Source organism: Ailuropoda melanoleuca, chromosome 9 (assembly GCF_002007445.2).
Source record: "Ailuropoda melanoleuca isolate Jingjing chromosome 9, ASM200744v2, whole genome shotgun sequence".
In the NCBI taxonomy this organism is placed as follows: domain Eukaryota; kingdom Metazoa; phylum Chordata; class Mammalia; order Carnivora; family Ursidae; genus Ailuropoda; species Ailuropoda melanoleuca.
In genome coordinates, this window is record NC_048226.1 from 654,991 (window position 1) to 677,921 (window position 22,931).

The following is a 22,931-nucleotide window of genomic DNA, read 5'->3' on the forward strand; positions in this document are numbered from 1 at the left end:
GGGCTGGGGGTGGCTGGGGAGGGGGCTGGAGGTGTGTGTGGCAGTGGGGAGGGGGCCAGGGGGCCTTAGGAAGTTGCCCCCTTGATGTGAGAAAAGCTCGCAGCTGAAGCCTGCCGCCTGGGTTCCTTCCGCTTTGGCCCCTGCTGTACCCATGAAACAGAGGGAACCACTACCCCAGGGATAGCCCGGAGAACCCCCCGACCCATGCTGTTCGGGGGACCTGTGTCAGGCAAGGTGTGGGGCGGCCTGCCCTGGGGCAGGGGGACAGGAGCTCCTAGAAGGACTGCTACAGACCTTCTTGATCTTCTTGATGTCACTGTCCTCATCGCTGGGGGTGACGGTCTGGGTGGACTGGATGCGCTCGTTGTCCTTGAGCAGGGACGCGATCTGTAACAGACGCAGATGGCAGTGGTGAGCGAGCGCCCTGCCACCTCCCCCAGGAGGACCTGTGGGACGTGTCCCCCGCTCTGTGCGGGGCTGTGGAGCCAGACGGTGAGTGAGCACTGGACTGGGAGCCCCGGCACCCGGCTCTGGGCAGCCAGGCTCCAGCACCCAGGGGCCGTGGGAGAGGCCCTCCCCTTCTCGGGCGGCTGGCGCCCCAGTGTAATCTGGGGCTTTGCCCTCGATCTGTGGTTCTCCTCCCTATGCCCCAAACCATCGGCCCCTTTATTTTTGATTTTTACTGTGGCAAAACAACATCGAACTTCACCATTTTGACCCGTTTCAGCTGTGCTGCCGAGTGGCACTGCAGTACGCCATCCGTCTCCAGAACTTTCCATCTTCCCACACTGAAACTCCCTCCCCATGAAACAACATGCCCCCGCCCCTTGTCCCCTGCCCCCATCAGCTTTTTGACTATGAGCGGGACTCCTCTCCGACCTCAGAGGCCTGGAATCCTCCAGACCCTTCCTTCTGTGACAACGGCCGACTTCACTGCTGTCAGTCGGTGCCCCAGGGCCACCACGCGGCCGCAGGTGTCGCAATGCCCTCCTTGTTAAGCCCCAGTAATTTTCCGTGGTATTTACATACCCTCTTTTGCAATCCCTTCATCTATAAATGGATGCTCGGGCAGTCCCCTTATTTTTTCAGACAAAACTGTGCTGGAATCAGAGAAAAGCAGGCGGCTGAGGCAAAGCCCTGCTGGTGTGGCCGCCCCCCACCCCCGGGGGGCCGCCCTGAAGCCCTTCTCCGCCCAGGAGCCCCCTGTGGATGCTGCTAGCCTAGAAACACGGGCCAGCCCTGGGAAGGAACACTCGCACTGCCCTAGAAAGCCTCCAGTCTCCTGATGTGGGGATCAGAGAGTCCAGCACAGCCCAAGACCAGCACCAAGGGGCAGTGCCCAAGAGAAGGGGGCCCCGGGGACCACACAGTGGCAGGAGCCCCTGGGCCTCCTCGAGTGGATGGCCTGGGGCGTGTTCTCCCCTCCGCTGGAGCCGGCAGGTCCTGCGTGCTCCTCCCTCTCCGTCTGCTGCTCCCTTCCACCCACTCCCGGTGCCTGTCGAGGGGCCGGGGGCTCGGCACATGCCTGTGCGCTACATACGGAAGCGAATTCCAGGAGAATCGGAGCACTGGCAGCCTGGCGGAGCTCGCCCCCCCCCCCGAGCCCACTGCCGCCGCTCGGCCCGTGCGACCAGAGACAGTAGTGCGGGGAGCCTGCCAACGCCGCGGCCAAGCCAGCTCCCTCTGCAGAGCACACGGCTCTGTCCCCTCAAGGCCACTTGCTGAACCGCAGAATGAATGGGCTCTCACAATTGAGCACTTTGAAAGCAAAACGGAACAGTTACCCGCTCTCCACTCCCCTGGTTGCTAAAATTATCGCAGCCGATGCTCGCAGAGTGGCTGAAAATACCCAAGAAATATTCAGGCCGGCGAGGGCTTTTCTTCTTTCTCTCATCGTCCCCTGCCTGCACCGCCCCCCCCCGGCTTTTTTTCAGTTCTCGGACGGAGAACATCTGCACATCGACATAACGAGTGACTCTTTGATTCATGCTCCAGAGGGCCGACGGACACACATGCACACACACGCACACGCAGGCTCTTAGCTCAGAAACAAGGGGATGCCCGGTCAGCATCCCCACCCCTGGCCTGATATTATCACTTCCCGCCGAGGCTTTGCACACCCTACCCCTCTTCTCTTCACAATGGCGACATGTGTGTGTGTGAGTGTGTGTGTGTGTAGCCTGTATTTAAAACTGATGGCACTCCCCTCGGGGAGAGGCATTCCAGGACAACTCCTCAGCAGGGACCAGGGCGAAAATAGATGCAATTAGGTCAAGCGCTATGCTCCAAGCTCAGGCAGTGCCCGCGAGCCCTGGAGCCTTTACTTAGGGAACGGGCTGGGTGGGCAAACTCTGGAGTGCTGTGAGCCTGGGGACCCTGCAGAGGTCTTGGGCTTCGGCTCCTCCCCGCCAGGAGCAAGCATGGGGCGGTGGAGGGAGCCCCAGCCCCACGGATCTCCCACCGGCAACCTTTCTCGAAAACTGGCAGGTCCCCTTTTGGGGGTGGATTTGCTTTGGACCCCAGTTTGCTTGGCCGGCACCCAGGGCCTGCTCGGTTGACCCTCGGCAATGATGGCCACGGAGACCTGGCACTTTGTCTCCTGCCCCGACCCCCTGGCTGGCGTCCAGCCCTGGCTGCCTAGTCCCGCTCTACGCCTGGTGTCTCGGCGGGCCCCTGCCCACCTGCCACCTCACAGTCTGGCTTTCTTGGCCACACCGCTTTGGGACATGGAGCACTGGCTCCTGCCACCGTCCCTGAGATGGTGTCTTTAATCCAGAATGCATTTAGTGCAGCAGCTGACGGTGGAATTCATCCAGGGTGTTTCTTTTTGTTACCAGCCGAGGTTTTGCTAAAGGTCTCCATATTTCTTGTTCTTCAAGCAGCTGGCACACGGCCCAGCTTCCTCTCCTCCCCTCTCGATCCCCTCTGGCCTCTTCCAAGCCAACCAGGGGCCCATCTCCGTCCTCCTGGGCCAATCTTGTCCACTGTCCTGGTGACGCCTCTGTGTTGGTGAGAGGCGGCTGGGGGTGGAGAAGCCAGATCGCTCCCTTGAAGAGCTCCCAGCCTAACAAGGGGGTCAATCCGACAGGACAAGTGGTGCAGCGACTGCAGTGGGAGGGTCTTGCCAGGGAAGCAGCAAGGGCCATCCAGAAGAGGTTCTGAAGGATGAATAGGAGTCCAACAGGAGGGCTATGGGACGGAGGACTTCCAGCGGACGGGATGCTGTGAATGGAGGCACGGGGCACGCAGGGTGTGGTGTGCCAGGTTAGCAGGGGAAGGGCGCGGCAGCAGGAGACACGGGAGGCAAGCCTCCAGGCGTGGAGGTGTGCCCCGGTGTGGACCACAGGGCTGGCTGCACTCCCCCGAGTCCCCCAGAGCTGCCCTACCTTCCACGGCAAACTGTTTGCAGGACTGATCTAAACCCTGCACTGAAGATCTCCGCAGTTCCTTCCAGAGTCAGGCCTCCAGGACTCGGCTGCAGGACTGCATCTGAGCTCCTGCCTGCAGGTCTGCTTCAGCCTCCACACTCACCTCCGACCGTCACCAGGAGAAGGATTGCTGCTGAAACAGTACCCGGAGGGATGCCCTTCTCAGAGGTGGAGGCCCCTTCGCTTTAGAAGGTCCTCAGCTGTGTGGCGACGGGAGACGGGGCCTGACAGGGTGCTATCAGGGGAGCCAGAGAGCAGGGGTGCCCAGTGCGGTACAGACTTCTTTCGGGGTGCCATCTCTCGTGCCCGCAGGGAGAGGCGGCCGCGGGGCTTCGGGGCGCACAGGGCGCAGCGGTGGGGCTGGTGACCCGCAGCGGGACCTGTACAGAGCCCCGGACCTGCGAGGGCCCAGGTTTGGCTGATGGCTCGGATGCTGCTGCCCGGACGTTCTGAGGGGCCTGGGTCTTCCTTGTGCCGCGAGCCCTGCAAATCACGCAGCTGGGCCGGAAGAGGAGACCGTGAAATGCCACTGACCGCTCTCTGAAGGAAAGACCCTGACTGGCTGCACCTGCCAAGTCCACGGTGGACAGTCCCACCGTGGCCCACGTCCAGCTGCCACAAGTCGAGCAACCAGCCTGCAAAACTTCTGAAGTTAGACGGCAGGTTCCCGCTAGGAGCCAACTCCCGGGCACCATGCCCTGGGGCGGGGGGGTCCCGGTGAGATACGCCGTGGCAGGAAGGGCCAATCTCACCGCAGCAGGAAGGGCCAGGGGACGGGATGGCGGGGTGTCTCCTGTGTAAGCCGGTTTCTGACTCAGCTGTGAAAGCCGCAACTCTGCTGTGTCCACACCTTTCGGGATGTCTGCTCCGTGCTCTGCACGACAGCCCGTGTTGGGGGCTTGGGGACGGAAGGGGGAGGCACAGTCGGGCAGCCGTCAGGGCTTCTGTGGACCCTGGTTCTCCTCCTCGGACAGACGAGGCAGGACTGTGCTTCCTGGATGGCAGGCCTGGTCCTGTGACGCGCTGTGTCCACGGAAACATGAGCAGAGGTGTGGCCGTGGCTCACAGCTCCCTTCTCTGTGCATGAACCCAGGGGCCCCGTCGGCTGTGTCCCTGACTCCGAGCGAGCGTTCTGGGGCAGGACCCCCAGGGACACCCCGTGTGAGGGAGGAAGCAGCCCTTGCTGCTTGAAGCCCCCACAATGTGGGGGTTGTGACCGCAGCGGGGTCCGGGTCACCCTGACAGACGCACGTGGTAGCCACCCGCAGGGTACCGAGCAGCGCAGGGGGAGGGCAGGCCGCTGCTGTGGGAAGCGTGAGGAGAGTCCGGAGAGCAGAGTCTGGGAGCAGGAGGGGGGCAGGAGAAGGCGAGCCCCTGCACGTCCTCGGGGATGTGCAGGACAGGCTTGGGAAGCTGTATCTGGCCAGTGGAGGATAGGTGGACCGTGGGGGCCCGGGCCATGCGGGCGATACCGCGGTTGGCAAACACGCCCCCTTACATCAGACCTGGCTCCTCAGGGGGTCGGCACGGGCCAAGGATCTGGAGTCAGGAGACCCAAGTCCAAGCTGGGACTCCGTCACTCAGGTGACCTTGGAGCGACCTTGGATGAGTCCCTCCCTTTGCTGTGGACCTGAGCGTCTTCAGATCCCTCCAGCGGTCACGTTCCATGGCCTCCTGCCTCCCTCGCGGCCTACTTCCTGGGCACGGGCTGTGTCCACCTGTCCTGCAGGGTGTGTGGGGGACAGACTACAGCCCGAAAGCTTTACTAAGACAAGCCTTTCTTTCAAAGTCTTCTTTGAAAGGATCTTTTGCCCTGGAGGGCGATGCACTCAGCTGGAAGCATTGCTCCAAATTCCCACCAAGCTGCTCTCGGCGGCCATCACACACTCACACTCACACACACACAACTGACCTGCTTTCTGCTCCCTAGCGACACAGGGGACGCCCCCTCGGCACCCACCCTTGCTCTTGCACACAAATCCCTGAGGCCCTCTGCAGCACGGACCCGCACCCTCTCTGCCCGCAAGACCTCACGTTCTGCCCGGGTCCACAGCGCCAACTGCTACAATGCTGATGTCATCGTACCACAATCAGACCCTAGCGGTAGACACTGCCATCCCTCTAGGGCCCTGCACAGGGCGTAACACCCATGTATTCACTGAGCACCTACTGCGTGCCAGGCATAAGGAGTGAGTAAGAGCAGCCGGGTCCTCCAGGAGCCCCCGCCAGGCTGGTGGGGACAGGCACGGAGCCGGCTCTGATGAGGCAGGCGGGTGCAGGAACGTCGGAGGGGCAGGGGCAGTGAGCATTCTCCTGGCCGGGGAGGGGGCCTGCGCGGAGGCGTTGGACCTGCTAGGATTCCAAGAGGTAGGAAGGTGGGATGACAAGGGTGCGGGGCGCAGGGCTCACGGCTCTGGCTGGAGCCCCACGAGACCGGGGAGGAGGGTGCAGGGAAGAGGATGAGGCCGGGGGCAGTGGTCAAGTGGCTGCAGGCTTAAAGGCAGCCAGACTCCTGCTCGTAAAGCTCGTACTATGGGGCTGGGGCAGGCCTCTGGCTCCTCACAGGGGTGCAGCCCAGACTCGGGGTGTGCGCTGGGCTAGGGGGAGATCGCAGGGGTGCTCTCCGGGGTGGGACTAATTCCAGAATGAACCAGGTGGCTTAGAGATGGGACAAGCTTCCACCCTGGAGCCATGTGCGAAGAGGCTCCGAGCGGAGTGGAAAGACTGACAAGTGGACAGCCAGCCCTGGGCTCCAGTCTCAGCTCTGCGCACCCCCAGCTGTGTGAGCTCGAGAGGGTGGCTTGCAGTCTCTGAGCCTGGACCTTCTCAGGATGGTGCTGGACAGACTGAGGGGGCCCGAGGTGCCCGATGCAGGACCGGAGGAGGGATGCTGACTCTGACATTTGGTTGGACCTGAGCTCCCAAGGGGACTTCGCAGCTCTGCGACGGAGCAATGAGGTTGGTGACCTCCAGTCTGACCTTGCCAGGAGGAGCTGGCTTCATGAGCATGGGGGATGCGACCTGTGCCTGGGGCTCCCAGCTCTGCGGCTCCCATCTAGAAATTCTGAAAATTTTCTCTTTGAGTTTTCTGTGTTGTAAGTGACATGTGATGGGACCGCGGAGCGCACCTCAGGGTCTTGGAGCCTGAGCTCACGTGTGCCTCCCCGGGACGGGCTCTCGGCTGCTCAGTCCCCACACCCTGGCACCCGGGGACCCACGACCACCGCTACCCCCTGTCTGGGGGGCAACTGGGTGGCATCAGCAGGGAAGATGGAATCCCACCGTCACCCCTGCAGGAGCCTCAATGTGGGAGGGGGTCCCGTGTGCATCCATGGGTCTCAGGAAGGGTGGGAGACAGCAGCTGGTGCGTTCGGTGGGTGACCCCCTAGTGTGGGTACCTAGTGCATCACGGTGCAGAGGCTGGGGGAGATAGAAGGTGAAGTGGGGTCACCTGCCCACCGTGGGTTGGGGTGCTGGGCTGTGGGCGGCGGGGGGCCGACTTTCCCAGTGCTGGCCTCAGCTTTCCATCGGGCCCTGGAAATGACGTCGCTGACCCTGACTGCAGGAGTCTGAGCTTTCCCATCCCCTCCTCAGCACAGAGCCCTCGGCTCTCGTGCGATGTGGCCAGGCGGTGCTGCGTGCGCCGTGGGGCGGGGATCAGATCCCTCTGCGGTGGGTGGACAGCTGGCAGGGGCATCTAAGGGGCAGAGAGCACTGCCCGCTCACACGTCAAGGGAGCTGCTCGGGAGGCTGAGACAACCCTGGAGGTCGGGGGTGGAGGCCTGGGACCCGCATTTCTAAGGAGCCGTCACTTCACGGACCGCACTCAGTGTCTCAGTCCTAGCAGGTCAGCCTCCAGACGGCCGCCCGGCGAGCCGCGGAAGGGCAGAGCGAAGGGGCTGCCGTGATGCTGACCACTTGGCGCCCCCGCGCCCCCGCCGTGCTGGCCGGCGACGAGAATGCTTAGTCAGCACGGCACTCGGCACGGACCCTGCAACTCGCCTGTCACCTCACGCCGTCCTCACAACCTTGCCGGGTAAGGATAAAAACCCATCTTACAGATGAAGAAACCGAGGCACAGGGCTCGGGGGGCAGATTTGAACCCAGATCTGACTGTGCACCCTTTCCGCTCGGCCTGTCGCCCTCCCGCCGCCCCTGCAGGAGCCCGGGGTGGCGTGCGGTGCTGGTCCGGGGCCTGGACCCGGCCGGCGGTCACCTCTGCCTTCAGCCGCTCGATCTCGATCTCGCCGTCCTCGATCTGCCGCCGTAGCTGCTTGGCCACCGTCTTCTCCGTCTCCACGATCTGCAGCAGATGCAGGTACTTTTGCATCAGGGCTTCGTGCTCCGTGGCCAGGGTCCGGTAGCTGCGGACAGATGGACACGCAGCTTAGCACGCTGCCTGCTCCACCCCTGGAGACCCGGCCCGCGGGGACGCCCCCACCGACGGCACTCAGGAGAGGGTCCTGACTGCTGTACACAGCGCCCGGGGCCTCTTGCCCGGCTCCCGTCTCGCGCTCTGACCTCTGGGTCCCACTGGTCCCATTCTCCCCACCACGGCCCCCGGGCCTTTGCACAGGCAGGTGTTCTGTCTGAAGCCCGTCTCCCCTCCCCTCCCCTCCCCTCCCCGGGCTAGCTCCATCCTCTCTCCTGAGCTAGCTCTGACTCCAGCCGTGATGCTGTCTTTTCCAACCCAGACGGTAAGGGGTGGCCCCACAGCCCAGGTCTCTGAGGCCAAACCCAGGGCTCTGGGCACACACCCATCCAAGGGCAGCCTTAGCTGGGATGCTGTGTTGGGGGAGACTGGCGACAAGGCTGGAAGGTTAGGGTGGCCAGGTCAGAGGGTCCCCACAGATTAAGCAGAGGGCAGAAGAGATAGCCAAGCATTTGTGTAGTTTAATAGGCCTCAGACTTGCAACGAGTCACGACTGGGGGGACCTGGAAGGCCAGCCACGCAGGGGGCTGCCATGCTCTGCCCAATGTCACCAGTCCCAGGCCTCTGGGGGTGCAGTCAGGTCACCTGTGTTCTGGGCCAGGGTTCTCCCTGACGCCCCACAGCACGAGCAGGGCCATTTGAAGGTGTCAGAGTTGGGGAAAGACCTGATTCCATAAAGGGGGTGCAGCCTCAGAGGGTGGGGGGCTTTGCAAGGGAAGCTCGCAGCAAGGCCCATCGGGGCAGGAGGTCGGGAAGCCAGCATGGACTCAGAGGGAAAGTCCTCCCTGTCCCTGGTCCCCATCCTCCCCCCTCCAGGGCCCCCAGCTTCCTCCCACCCTTGGCTTCTCCACTGCAGACAGCTCCCAGTTTCTGGCCTCCAACTTCAGCCGCCAGAGCTCCCTGCCCACCTCCATCTCCACGCCTCTCTGGCCTCGGCCCCCAACCCGCCGGTGGCCCTGTTCCTGCCTTGCAGCCCGCCTGCCTCACTGTCACGCTCTCTGCCGCGGCCTGCCAGCCCCCCAGCATGGCCACCCCTGCCCTGCAGGTGTGGGTTCTGGCTGAGGCCCTGTGCTCTGACCCAGTCTGCCCACCAGGCCCGGCCTCACTTGCTCGCTTGCACACCCATCAGCCCGGGGACCTCAGACCGGTGCCCGTGTCCCAGTGTGGGACAGCCCAGCACATGAGACGCACGCATGCTGTGATGACTGCGCTCCCCTCCCATCAGAGGGCAGAGGCCCTGCTCGCCCCACCCCTGCCCGAGCCCAGGCCCCGTCCTGGACCCCTGAATGTCCATCCCTTCTGTGTCAGCAGTGGCCCCTGTCCCACAGGCTCTCTCTCCTCGGCACATAAGGAGCCCTGAGTCCCTCCGGCTGAGGGACAGACCCCGCCCCCCTCCCACCTGTGCAGCATGGTTTGCTGAGAGAGCAGCCCGCCCTCACCCATCGTCCCCACCGTCTGTCCCACCTTGCTCCTAGCCCAGGGCAGCCCGGGGCAGCCACCTGCGCCCACAGGAGCAGCGTCCCTGTCGGGGGTCACCGGCAGGCTCCCTGCTCGCCCAATCAAGAGGACACCGTCCCGTCTGGCAAGTTCTTACATGACTTTGCAGCTGCCCTGAATGCGGCTGGTCAGTGGGCGCCGGGCTCGCGATGCTGGCTTTAGTCAGTGTGAGCCGCACACACGCGCTCTCAGCCCTAAATGTGAGAGCCCAGGCTGCCGTGCGTGGGGAGCAGTCTTGCACTGAGGGGTGGTGGGGGCCCCCCGGAGGCTGGGGAAGCCTGGTCCCCGGATGGGGTCAGAGGAGGCTGACTCCTGTGGGGCCTGAAGGCGGCAGGGGGTGATGGGGAGGGCAGACGGGGCAGGGGGAGGGGGGCGCGAGGCAGACCTGGAGCACGTGCCCGGGAGGGTCCTGGCTTCCCCGCCCATCTAAAGAGCAATAAGGCTGTAAGCGCGGACTCTGCTGGGCAGGACCATTGCTTGACATGAGGACTGTCTGCTCCCTGACGAAAATGAGCGTTAACCAGAATATTAGGTTTTAAAGTTTCTCCCACTTCCCGAGAGGCTCAATTCTCTTTACTTGCAAGGGAGATTCAGCGGAAGACGGTGGCGTCTGTCTTCAGGCTGCCACACTTCTCCGCACTCCAGGCGCGTGGAAATCCGAGACTTGGTGCATTTGTCGCGGACGCTGGCGCTGGGCGGGAGCGGGGTCTCCCGTGCAGGCGATCCTGGCCGCTCCGCCTCCCCCTCCCTCTCCTCCAGGAACGAGGTACTGAGCACCTCTTTGGGCAGCACTGTCTTTGGAGACCCAGACTCAGAGCTGGAAGGGAACTCGGGAACCACGAAAGACCCACGTTCTCATTTTATGCATGAAGACACTGAGCCCGGAGAGGGGACGTGACTTCCCCCAAACACAGTCGGCGAGTGCAGCGGCTGGAGCCAGAGCGGGGCTCCAGTCCCCCTTCAGCGCGGGGCTGCTCACGCCCACGTGCCGTCTGGCGCACGTTCCCCGCCTGAAGTGTGGACGGCGCACACACGGCTGTGGGCCCTGCGCGCTCTTCTTCCTCTGCCCGGTGACTTTGACGTTGGTCCGTTTTGTGACGCGTGCTTGGGGCGGGTTGCTTTCCACCGCTGAGCGGTGTTCTGTTATGCGGACGTACCGGGGCTTGTCCGCACGTCTGTCTGCGGATGGACACCTCGGCTAGTTCTAGTCTGGGGACTCCTGTGCATAAAGCTGCAAGGGACACGTGCATACAAGACTTTCTGTGGATGTTTTTTGTTTCTCTCAGATAAACACCAAAAAGTTGAAATGGCTGGTCACAGAGCAGGCCTAGCCATGTTTAAAGTGCTAATTTTTAAGCACCTAAGAGTTTTCTGAAGTGGCCGAGTCGTTTTCCGCTCCTGCCTGCGTGTGTGAGTGAAGGGCCCCAGCCCGGCCCAGCCTCTGCTGCCGTGTCCCCGTCACCTTTGCCAGGCTAGGCTCCATGCGTAGCAGCGTCTCACTGCCTCTAAAGCATTTCCGTATTGATGGATTTTCTAAATCAGCGTAGTCCTGTTTATCAGAATGTACAACCACAGACTTCAGTATTGCTTCGACACTCAGAAAGTTCCTCCACATGAATGATTCATTTGGTTCTCAACTCAAAACTGTAGCTCTGAGCATGTTACTCCCCTGGTGTAAAACCTTCGATAGCTCCCACTGTTCACAGAGTGCAGGCCAAACACCCCAGCTGGGTGTTCAAGATCCGTTGTGACCCTCCGAAACCCACACTTGGTCTCTTCATTATTCCTGGAAGCCTCCCTCCTCCATCAGGGCTTGGGGGTGGGGCTGGGGGCTGAAGCGCTCATAGTTAAACCCGTTAAACATGCCTGAGCCTGGTCCTCTGGCTCACATCAAATGTCACCCTGTTTCCAGCTTCCCTCAACTCCCTGCAGACGTCTCTTCCCCATGGTGCCTTGTACTCACCAGGGCCTTCGTGTATGAGAGCTAGCTGTGAACATGTCTAATGTCTTCCTGACTGGACGTGACATTGCTGGGGAACAGCTGCACCCCTCCCCGTCTCCCCAGTTCCACACTCAGAGCCTGACTCTACGAGTTCATGTGTGAGAGCCTGGTCTCCATGGCTGGACTAGACACTCCTCGAGGACAGGGATGGACATGGCCTGACCTCAAGGTCACAGTCAGTGCTGTGGCCATAATAAAGGGTTTCTGGTCAGCTGGCTTGTTCCAGGGCTCAAGGAAGGGCCCTGGTATCCATTCACCCACCCATCCATCCACCTACCCATTCACCCTTCCATCCAACTACCCAGCCACCTACCTACCCATCCATCCATCCATCCATCCATCCATCCATCCATCCATCCATCCTCCCATCCATCCATCCATCCATCCATCCATCCATCCATCCATCCATCCTCCCACCCACTCATCCATCGATCCATCCATCCACCTACCTATTCATCCATCCGTCCATCTGTCAAGTCACCCACACACCATCCATGCATCATTCATTGCCTGTCTATGCATTCACCATCACGCATACTTTAAACACATCCGTTCATCATTCATCTACCCTCCATTAATCCTTCATTCATCTTCCATTCAACATCCAACCTTGCATCCTTCCTCTATCCATCCATCCATTCATTCATTCATCCTTGAATTCTTCTAATCCACATTTGCTAACCACTTGCTTATGCCTCTATAAGCCCTGGTGATGCAAAGAATCACACTTGGTCTCTGCCCTCAGGACCTTACACCTAACAGGCAGACAGACACAGAAACACCACTCCCCACCGAGCCAGCAAGATCACCTGGGGGTCCCTGCCCTCCCACAGGACTGGCCAAGGGACTGTCAGCTGTGGAGCCACACCCCAGCCCATAAGCCTGTCACTTCCCCACGACCCAAAAGACTCAATCCAGTGTGGAGCCCTGTTTTCTCTGCAGCATATACGGAGAGCCCTTTGCTTTTCTCTCCATCTGGCCCCTCCGGCGAGGAGCACACACTGCTGGGAGTGAGGAGGAGGTCCGGAATCCCCGAGCTCAGAGAAGTTTAGAGAATGTCTGTCTACAGGGCAGGAAACAGGCCCAGAGGAAAGACAGGGACAGTTCACGGTCACCCAGCAGATGAGTGGCCGCATCCGGGTTGGAGCCCGGGCTTAGACTTCGGTAGCCACAAAACCCTGGATCCCAACTGAATGGGGCTCAGCTCCCCGACGGGGAAGGGAGGAAGGAGCCGGTGTGTTGAAGCAGGTGGGAGCTGTTCCTCAGGTCTCCGGCTCCCAGCGGCACCGAGGGAGGCACAGACCCAGAGCTCCAGGGCTCCGAGGGTCCCCTGCCAAGAGCCCCCCTCACGGCTCTCCCTCTCCCCTCCCCCGCCGGGCCTGGGTCTGCTCCAGGAAGGGCCCTTGGGTTCAGCCTCTTCTGCCGTGACTGTGGGGGTGGGGGGCATACCTGGCGTGAGCGATGGCCGCCACCCACTCATCACAGTCCTTGGCATCCTCTGTCCTCAGCTCCAGGGCTTTCTGGTTCTCGTGGCTGAAGTTAACCGTGAAATAATGCTGCACCGAGAAGAAGACATCTCTGATTAGCCGGGTGCCCGCGGAACTCACAGCGTCTGCTGCTCCCAGTCTGGCTGTTTTGCAAAGTGCTCACGGCCACGGCCGCCAGGCGAGGATTCATTATTTGTGATCATGGGATGCCATTCTAGTTAGCGCTGTCAAACTCTTGATTAAGGCAGGCTTTGTATGATGGAGCAGGGCCTAGGCTTAGGTATTGTAAGAAGGAAGCAAAACCCACAAAGCCTGATTTGTCAACAAATTGCAAAAAAGCCAGTTTTAAACCACCAGGTGTGCTTGGAGGAAGGCAGAGAAAAAACACCACAGGGGACCCCCTTTGGGAATCGGGTGCCAACTGAGTGCCGTGTGCCTGTAATTCACTCCATAGAAATGTACCAAGCACTCTTCTGGTCCTGGGGTTAAAGCAACGGACAGACAGGGCCCCGAGGGGCGCCCATTGGAAGCACCCCTGTTGGGTGCAGGTGACCTGCTCGGGGCCTACCCCCTGGGGGAGCAGAGGAGCCAGCAGCAGACACACATCAGTTATACTGTCCAGGTGAGCACCCCTCGGCTCCTAGAACGATGCCTGCAGCCCAGCGAGTGCACTTGTGAGCTCTGGTCAATGCTGCGAGGGAGGCGAGAACACAGGGCTGTGGGGGCAGAGAAAGCCACCCTTGGGTCAGCCCAGGGAGCTCAGGACGGCTGCCCGGTGGTTGGAGCCCCGGTCTAGGACAAGGAGCGTGGGGGCAGCACAGATGTCTGGAGCCCCCAGTGTGTTCGGGGTGGGAGGGGCTGGACGGCAGGAATAAGGATGCCAGAGACAAGGTGGGCAGGCGGACAGGGTCTGGGTGGCGGTGCCCAGCGGGGGACAGGCTGAGAGGCAGAACTGGGGGGACAACACCCAGGTTTCTGGCTTGAGTGATTAGGGGGTGGGGGTGCTCTGGAGAAGAGAGGGGCATTGGCAGGACAAGGGGCAAGTTTTAGGTGATCGGGGTGGAGTGGGGGAGGGACATGCAGACTGTGTGCCCGCAGGCCAGGTCTCTCCAGGCTGCCAAGGGGGTTGGGGGTGTCAGCCTCACAGAGGGAGGCAGGCAGAGGGGTGGGCCAACCAAGTGCTGGGGCCCCACCCACGGCCGCCTCTGGGTCTCATCCTGGTGGAGGTGGGAGAGAGGCAGGTGGCGGGGTGCAGAGACGGACCCACAGGTCCGCTGGGCCAGAGCCGCGCCCGGGCCACGGTGTGGCACTGTGTCAGACGAAGTGCTGTCCGCGTCCTCCCCCTCCCCCGCGGCGCCCAGCTGGCAGGGAGCCGCCGCCGAGGTGCGGTGTGTAAACTATTTTTAGCCTCTGCTGACATTTACTGTATTTCTGTTAATTGTCAGTCTCAGTGGCAGCCAGGGTGTGTGTGTGTGTGTGTGTGTGTGTGTGTGTGTGTGTGTGTGTGTGTGGCTGGAGAGCCAGTGTCTCTCCCTTGTTTCCTAGGAAACAGATAATTGGGGCCGCGGAACGAAATGTCAGTTGCAGCCTCAAATAACTGAATTAGGAGGGCTCAGGTGGGCACGCCCTGCCCCAGGAGCAGCTGAAGAGGGGCAGGTGGCCTTCCAGCACGTTCCCCGCCTCTCCGGAGATGACGAACACACCCGCGTGCATCTCCCACGATCTCACGGATTCCCGCCTGCACCAGGTGGAACAGGTGTTAGCTGCTTGCACAGTGTTTGAACCTGAGGCACAGACAGGTGGTGCCACTTGCCCAGGGCCACACAGCTGGAGAGCAGACTTTCCCCAGGCACCTACCATCCACTCTGGCCAGGGCTTGGCACGGGGATGGACAGACGGGAAAGCCTACAGAGCCTACAGACAGGTGAGACTCTGGGTCCTAACTCAGAAGCCGGGGACTCTCAGCTGCCTACAGACAGGCACGGTGGTCCCCTTGAGTCCCCAGGCAGGTGTCCTGGAGCTAGATGGGCCCACCGAGTGGTCTCCTTTCCTGCCAAGCTGCTGGGGGTGGGGGTGAGGGGCAGAGGTGCTTGTCCCGGGAAGGGCTGGGTGGATGGGGGTCCCTGAGCCTGGCCCTTCAGGGCTGTGGGGAGTGAAGCGCTTGGCTAAGCCCCTCACCCCGAACAGAAGCTTCTTCGCGGTTGGTCCAGCTTAGTGGAGAAGCACACGGCTGTTTGCCCCCCATGTGCACCGTAACCCCCCTGCAATGCTGCCTCAGCAGGAAATGTAAGCACAGGAAAAGGCTTAGAAGCCTCCAGGTCCGAACCTCGCCTGCAGAGACCCCCAGCAGCAGAGACCTCTGGCTCTCAAGCCGTGAGGACGCTCAGCTCTCTGCCCCTCGGGGCAGGATCGGCTCCCAGAGCCCCCCCCCCCACGCCCCGTTGCCTGTCCAGGGCGAGGCTAGCCCACCCATCCCTCCACCCGGCCTCCGTGGGGCCTCTATCCCTGTCGCCCCTCCTCCAGGCTGAGCCCGTGGCTGGGGCTGGGCTCCCCCAAGTGTCCTGCATCTCTTGTCCTTGGAGACGGCACCTAGGCGCCAGTGATGGATGGGCTAGAAGTCCAGGAGTAGAGGCTGGCGGAGGGGTTGCTGCGGGGCCCTGGGGGGCAGGCAGACCCAGAAACATCACTGCACCCCCTGGCGAGCAAGCTGCTCATGCCAGAGTGAGCTCTGGAGAATGCCAGGGCGTCTGCAGGTGGAGGGCAAGGGCCGTGAGTGCGGGCTGCTTGGGAGCCGAGCTGGAGGAGACACTGGGGGCCGCAGACCCGGGCCCAGGTTCCTCGCACACGTGGCCTTCCCGGGGGCACTCCCACCCGAGGAGTTCACAGGGAGTAGGAGGCAGGACGCCGTGCTGGGTCCAAGGTCCCCTCCAGGAAACAGCGCTGCTGAGCCAGGACAGGGCAGCTCACAGCCCCGTGGGGCTTCGGCGGCTCCAGGCGGCCCGGGCTGCCATGTAGATGCCTCAGAGAACTTGGGGGCAGTGGGATACCCTTGTGCTCATAAGCCTTCCCCTGACACTGGGTCTACACAAGCCCGGCACCCGAGTGACAAGCAGACAGTGCTCCGGAAGGGAGCCACTCTGAGTCACTGCAAATCCTGGGTACCGGTGGCCACGTGAACAAAGCTTTGCTCTACGTGGGGCCTGGGGGTGAGGGAAGGGAGACGCTGACAGAGACAGAGATGCAGAGATGGAGACGGGGGGGGGCAGAGACACAAAAATGGAGAGAGGAAGTAAAATCCGCTGGGAAAGAACGACGTCCACAGGTGCAGAGAGAAAGGGTGACTTCCGAGCTCCAGGAAGAGCTAAGAAAAAGGCAATTTGGAGAACTGAGACTGAAGGAAAACGTCAAGGCTCAGAGCCGCATGCAGAGAGACCCAGTAACCCGCCAGCAGGGCGGGAGCGAAGGCCCAGGTGTCCTGCAGGGGTGTAGCCCCCGTGAGGTGAGGGAGTGCCCTTTCACGGAGGGGCCCCGGTTGGAGGCGTGAGGTGGCTCCTGTGGGGGCTGGGCCCGGGCTCCCCAGTCACAAGGGTTCTTTTCTCAGTGACGGGCCAGGGCACACCCAGATTTAAGGGGGCAAGTGGCCTCCTGGTCAGAGCAAGGGCACTGGACGTGGAGTCTGACCGCAGTGTGGCTCGGGACGGGGGCCCTTCCTCTGGGGCGCTCAGGCCCTGCTCTGTGAGTGCGTACTTGGGTGGACACACCGGGCGGCGGTCTTGCCGAGTTTCGGGCTCTCTCTCTCTCTACCTGCCCATCTATGCATATATCCACGTCTCCATCCGCCTACCCACCTGCCCACCTGCCCACCGAGATGGAGGAATGGAGGGAGACACAGCCTGGAGCAGAGTGTGCGCTCTGCCTCTTTCCCCGGGGCTCCGCTTGGGCCCGGGACACTGTCCCGTCTCCCTACAGCCTTCAGGAGGCTCTGCGTGTCCCGTCGCCGTCAGGCTCAGGTGTGCAGCCCTGGTTCTGGCTGAGGGCTCAGGTGTGGCACCGTGCCCTGGGGTCAGCCCACCTCATTTTCTGTGCTTTGCTTTGCTGAGCTTCACAGCTATTGCATGTTTTCAAAGTAACGGTTTGTGACAACCCCGCATCAACCATTTTTCCAACAGCATTTGCTCACTCCGTCTCTGTGTCACCTTTTGGTGATTCTTCCAATATTTCAAACTTTTTCACTATTGTTATACTTGTTATGGTGGCCTGTGATCAGCAGTTATGACTTTCTGAACGTTCCGATGATGGTTAGCATTTTTTAGCAATAAAGTATTTTTAGTTTCACGTACGTACACTGCTCCTTTAGACATCATGCTATTGCACATTTACTAGACTATAGAATAGTGCAAACATCACTTTGATATGCATTGGGAAACCAAAAAAATTTATTTGACTTGCTTTATTGCGATACTCACTTTATTGCAGAGATCTGGGACCGAACTCCCAACATCTCTGAGGTGTGCCTGTAGGCTGATATATGCAAGCCACATGGTAACCACAAAGCAAAAACATAGTAGATACACAGAAGATAGTGAGATAGGAATCTAAGCATAACAGTAAAGCAAGGCATCAAACCACAAGGGAAGAGAGCAAGAGAAGAAGAAACAGAGAGGAAATGAAATATCTGGAAAATAATGAACAAAAGGATAATAAGCACACACCTATCTGTAAGCACTTTAAGCATAAATGGATTAAATTCTCCAATCAGGAGACACAGAGTGGTTGAATGGATTCAAACAAAAAACAAGACCCATCTATACATTGCCTACAAGATGTCAGGACGCGTAGATGTAAGAACACACAGACAGGAAGTGAAGGGATGGAAAGAGATGTTTCATGCAAATGGAAGCCCAAAGAAAGCAGGGATAGCTACACTTACATCAGACAAAAGGGTCCTCAAAATAAAGTCTGCAGTAACAGACACAGAGGGACATTACCGATGAGAAAGGGTTAATCCAGCAAGAAGATACAACATTTGCAAATACTTAAGTACTGAACATAAGTGCACCTGAACACGTAAAGCAAATGCTGAAGACCTAAGAAGAGAAAACTACAGCAGCGCAATGACTCAGGGGACATTGACACCCCACCTGCATCAGTGGACAGATCGTCCAGACAGAGTATCAACAAGGAAACAGTGGCCTTAAAGGACACAGTGGACCAAATGCACTTGACAGCCCCACACAGAACATTCCACCCGAAAGCGGCAGCAAACACATTCTTGTCAAGTGCGCATGGAACATTCTCCAGGAGAGAACATATGTTAGGCCACAAACCAGATTCAGTGAATTTAAAGAAGACTGAAATCATACTGAACATCTTTCCAGACCACAATGGTATGCAACTGGGAATCAACTGCAACAGAAAACTGGAAAAAAATCACAAATATGTACAGAGGAAACATGCTACTGAGCAACAAATGGGTCAATGAGGGAATCAAAGAAGGAAAAAAACCCTTGAGATGAATGAAAGTGAAAATACAACATATCAAAATCTGTAGGATGCAGCAAAAGCTGTTCCAGGAGGGAAGTTCATAGTGAGACAAGAAACAAGACAAATCTCAAATAAACAGTGAAACTTTACACCTAAAGGAGCTAGAAAAAAAGGAACAAACGAAGCCTGACATCAGAAGGAAGGAGATAATAAAGACCAGAGCAGAAATCAATAAAACTGACTGAAAAGACAACAGAAGAAAAAAATCAATGAAACTCATTCTTTGAAAAGATGAATAACACTGATAAACCATTAACTAGACTCAGTAAGAAAAAAGAGAGGAGACTCAAATAAATAAAATCTGGAATGACAGAGGGGAAGTTCCAACTGATACCAAAGAAACACAAGGGATCATAAGAGATGAGTATGAACAATTATACATCAACAAATAGGACAACTTGGAAAAACTGGATAAATTCCTAGAAACATACAGTCTTCCAAGACTGAATCATGAAGAAATAGAAAATCTGAATGGGCCAATTATAGTAAGGAGACTGAATCAGTAATCAAAAACCTTTCAACACACAAATGTCCAGGACCAGACAGCTTCATTGGTGAATGCTACCAAACATCCAAAAAGATTTAATATCCACCCTTCTCAAACGCTTACCAAAGAATTGAGGAGGGGTGAATGCTTCCAAACTCATTTTCCCAGACCAGCATTAACCTGATATCAAAAGCTGACAAGAACACCACACACACAAAAAGAGAAAATTATAGGCCAATATCCCTGATGAACATACATACAAAAATCCTCAACAAAATATTATCAAACTGAATCAACAACATATTAAAAGGATCATAATCCATGATTGAGTGGGATTTATTCCAGGGATGCAAGGATGGTTCGACATTCACAAATCAATCGGTGTGATACACCACATTAACAAAATGAAGGATAAAAATCATATGATCATCTCAATAGATGCAGAAAAGCACTTGACAAAATTCAACATCCATTTATGATAAAACTCTTATCCAGGTAGGGTTAGAGGGAACATACCTCCACATAATAATGACCATATATGAAAATCCCAGAGACAACATCACACATAACGGTGAAAACCAAGAGGTTTCCCCTAAGGTCAGGAACAAGACAAGGATGTCCACTCCCACACTTTTATTCAACACAATACTAAAAGTCCTCGCCACAGCAATCTGACAAGAAAAAGAAATAAAATGCATCCAAATCACTAAGGAAGAAGTAAAATATTTACTAGTTGCATATGACATGCGACTTATATATAGAAAGCCCAAAGACTCCACCAAAAAACTGTTAGAACTGATACAGGAATTCAGTAAATTTGCAGCATACAAAATCAATGTACAGAAATCTGTTTCATTTCTATACACCAATAATGAAGAAGCAGAAAGAGAACTCAAGGACTCAATTCCATTTACAACTGCATCAAAAAGATTAAAATACTTAGGAATAAACAACAAAAGAGGTGAAAGACTGTAAAACACCGATGAAAGACACTGAAGAGGACACAAAAAAATGGACACATTCCATGGTCACGGATAGGAAGGTTTAATATGGTTAAAATGACCACACTACCCAGAGCAATCTATAGATTCAATGCAATTCCTCTCTGAATCTCAACGGCATTTTTCACAGGAAGGAAACAATCCTAAAGTTTGTAGGGAACCACAAAAGACCACAAATACCCAAAGCAATCTTGAGAAAGAAGAACAAAGCTGGAGGCATCGTGCTCCCTGGTTTCAAACTATATTACAAAGAAAGGTATAGTAATCAAAACAGTATGGTATCGGCAATAAAACTGAGCCTAATTGAAAATGGAGGTGACTTCCTGGCTGGTGGGTGGTTTGTGGGCTTGCAGGGAAAATGGGATTATTGTCCAGGCTCTGATCCATTTCAGAAGTTTGGGGCAATGTCAGAGTTGCTGTAGGTCTGAGCTGCCCACCTGATGGGTGACCGGTGGAGCACATCAAGAAGCAGGGACAGCCCTCCCCAAGGGACGCTCAGGGCTCTCCTCCCGTCCTCTGCTGATTGCTCCCCCAGGCTGGGCCGTGGACACACACACACACACACACACACACACACACACACACACTCACACACACTGTGTGCACAGGGGAGGGGTGCAGGCAGAGGGGCGCTGGCCCACAGGTGCTTGAGGCTGGGGCTCTGCTCAGTTATGGCTCTGGGGCCCCACGCCTGCCTGGTTTCCCTCCTGCAGGGAACAGGGCTGTCTGCGGCCAGTGTGTTCTAGGAGGAGCCACCTCCTTGTCCTTGGGGCTGGGAAGACATCACCTCCCCTGCTCTCTGTGCTCCTGTTCTGCCCCTTTCTCTGCCTGTACCTGCTGGCCCATCTGAGCACCTCTGCCCCTTTCTCCCAGGGTCTGGCCCTGCCTCTCTGGTCTCCACCCCTCCCCAAACCCCTCTCCCACACCCCTCAGCTCCCTTCGTCAGAGTACATGAGTCAGCTGGCTGGGGCCACCGCACAGGCTCCAGGAGCAGCCCCCCAGGTCTCCCCTTCTCGGTCTGCCCCTCCTGCTGGGGCTGGGGACAGGTTGCACTCAGGTCAGGAGCTCCCTGTCTCTCTCCTCCTGCCCCTGAAGTCTGGACACATGTGCTCTGCACCTGACCTGCACTCTGCCCTCCCTAAGCTCCTTTCTGGCTGGTTCGGGCATGTCTGGGACATGGATCGTGGAGCAGTATGGTCTGCGATTAGGACACGGGCTGAGGGAGGGAGGAGGGGCCGCTGGCCTGCTTTGGGTCCAGGTCCCAGGCTCCAAGGCGTCAGTGCTCCCAGCCCAGCTCACTGGAGCCCTCTGACAGCCACAGAGAAATGGAATGTCCCATCCCCAGCACCTGGCTGGGAACCTCACGTGGCTGCTGGTCTAGACAGGAGCTGGAATGTTTCTGGGGTTCTGGATAAACACTCTCGATTGTCTTTTCTAGGGAGGAACAGTGACCCTGGGTATCCCCAGAGTTCTTGAGATGGTCCCACAGCCTCAGATGGTGTCGGATCAGAGCTCGGACAGACCCCAAGTCACCCTTGGAAGCTGAGCCACCCCTGAGCCTCCCCAGAGTGACCAGGCTGTGCAGAAGCAAGCGATGGGCACCGGCAGGGCTGCAGTGTGGGCAGCGGACGTCCTGGGGTCGTGGAGCCGCTGGGACGACAGCGGGACCACATCTCGGGCGCCCAGAACGATGCCCGACAGAGCAGGACTCCCTCGAAGCTTCTCAGGGTCCGCAGGAGCACACGTGGGCCTCAGCATGACCACAGGACAGGCCCTGAGTCGCACTTGTCACGATGACGTGGCCACGTGGTCATGCGGGACGGACTCCTGTGCAGAACGGCAGCACTGTTCCGGAATCCGCTGTGGGGACCCCCCAGAACTCTCTGGGGCCACACAGAGCCACGCCCGCGGCCCCCGGGGTCCTGGGTGGGACCGGGACTTACATGCTACAGGATAAACTCAGAAACAAATCTGGGGCCTCCTCTGGGAGTCTGTTTCCGTCTGGAATCCCAGCAGGCCTCCTGAGAGTGGCCTCAAGGACCCAGGAGCGTAGCAGCAGCAGAATCCACCAGTGGACCCTACCTGACGGTGCTGCAGAAGCAAGGCTCGCTGAAGGACCCCTGGCCTCACCGGGGCTGACGGAAGTGCCCGGAACTCACCCAGGGCCTCCACCGATATCCGGCCCAGACCAGCGCTTCCCTCCCTCGGAAGTCAGGGCTGAGTGCCTTGAGCTGAGGCTCCCTAGGAGTCCCAGGACGGATCGGGAGCGTACTGAGTGTGGAGGCCAGACCGCTCCCGCAGATCCAGTGCTCTCCCGGGGCCTGGCAGGTCCTGCTGACTCTCGCGTCCCCCTCCCCGCGGGTCTCCTCCACGGCTCTTCCCTGAGTCCTGATGTGATTCGTGTGCGTGTGACCCGCACGTCGAGGCTGAGAACAGCTCACGGGTCTAGACCTCCACCTGGACCTCAGCAGGTAACGGGGGGAGAGATCCAGAAACGAGACCTGTGAGTGCCGAACTCACAGGCAGGACCGCACATCGCACCTGGGGTTGTGCCAGGACCAGAAGCACGAGGGTCCTTCCTTACCTTGGCTGGAGGAATATTCTAGAGACACATCTGTGGTCTCACCGGGGCTGAGGGCCTAGGCTCCAGCTCATGCCTGCCCCCAAGATGCCCTCCCTCCTCCTGTCTGACCTGGCCGCTAACCGGCTCCTGCCGCCTGATGGCCATCGGGGGCTGGATGGATTTCCCTCCTGCCCACGCACCAAGTTTCCAAAGTCCTCAGCGCCTGGATCACAACCTCCAGCATCGAGGGCGGCTCAGCAGACTTGAGCCCCTGGAAGTTGGGGAGACGGCTCGAAACGCCCCGCCTGCTTAGCCTGCCCCCTTGCCTCATGCCTTTCTCACCTGACTGGCAGGCGTGCGGCGACCCCCACAGGACACCCAACACTGGGCACCCACTGACGGGCAGGGGGACCCAGCGTCCCGCTCTGCCCACGACCGAGGGCTTTCTGCAGGCACAGACTTCCGGTGCTGAGGCCAAGAGAGTCCCGAG

The 22,931-nt window shown here is 58.6% G+C and overlaps 1 protein-coding gene across 5 annotated transcripts in view; it reads right to left on the bottom strand.

Annotated features, from left to right (window-relative positions):
• The window catches only part of RASGRF1 (Ras protein specific guanine nucleotide releasing factor 1), a 100,067-nt gene that overhangs the window by 65,498 nt on the left and 11,638 nt on the right, over positions 1 to 22,931 (bottom strand). For all 5 annotated transcript variants that reach the window (XM_019803534.2, XM_002923000.2, XM_019803535.2 and 2 more), the window contains exons 2-4: positions 12,809 to 12,915; positions 7,645 to 7,792; positions 295 to 387 (exon numbers count right to left, since the gene is read on the bottom strand). In XM_019803534.2, the coding sequence (XP_019659093.1) occupies positions 295 to 387; positions 7,645 to 7,792; positions 12,809 to 12,915 (348 nt within the window). The remainder of the gene's footprint in view (positions 1 to 294; positions 388 to 7,644; positions 7,793 to 12,808; positions 12,916 to 22,931) is intronic.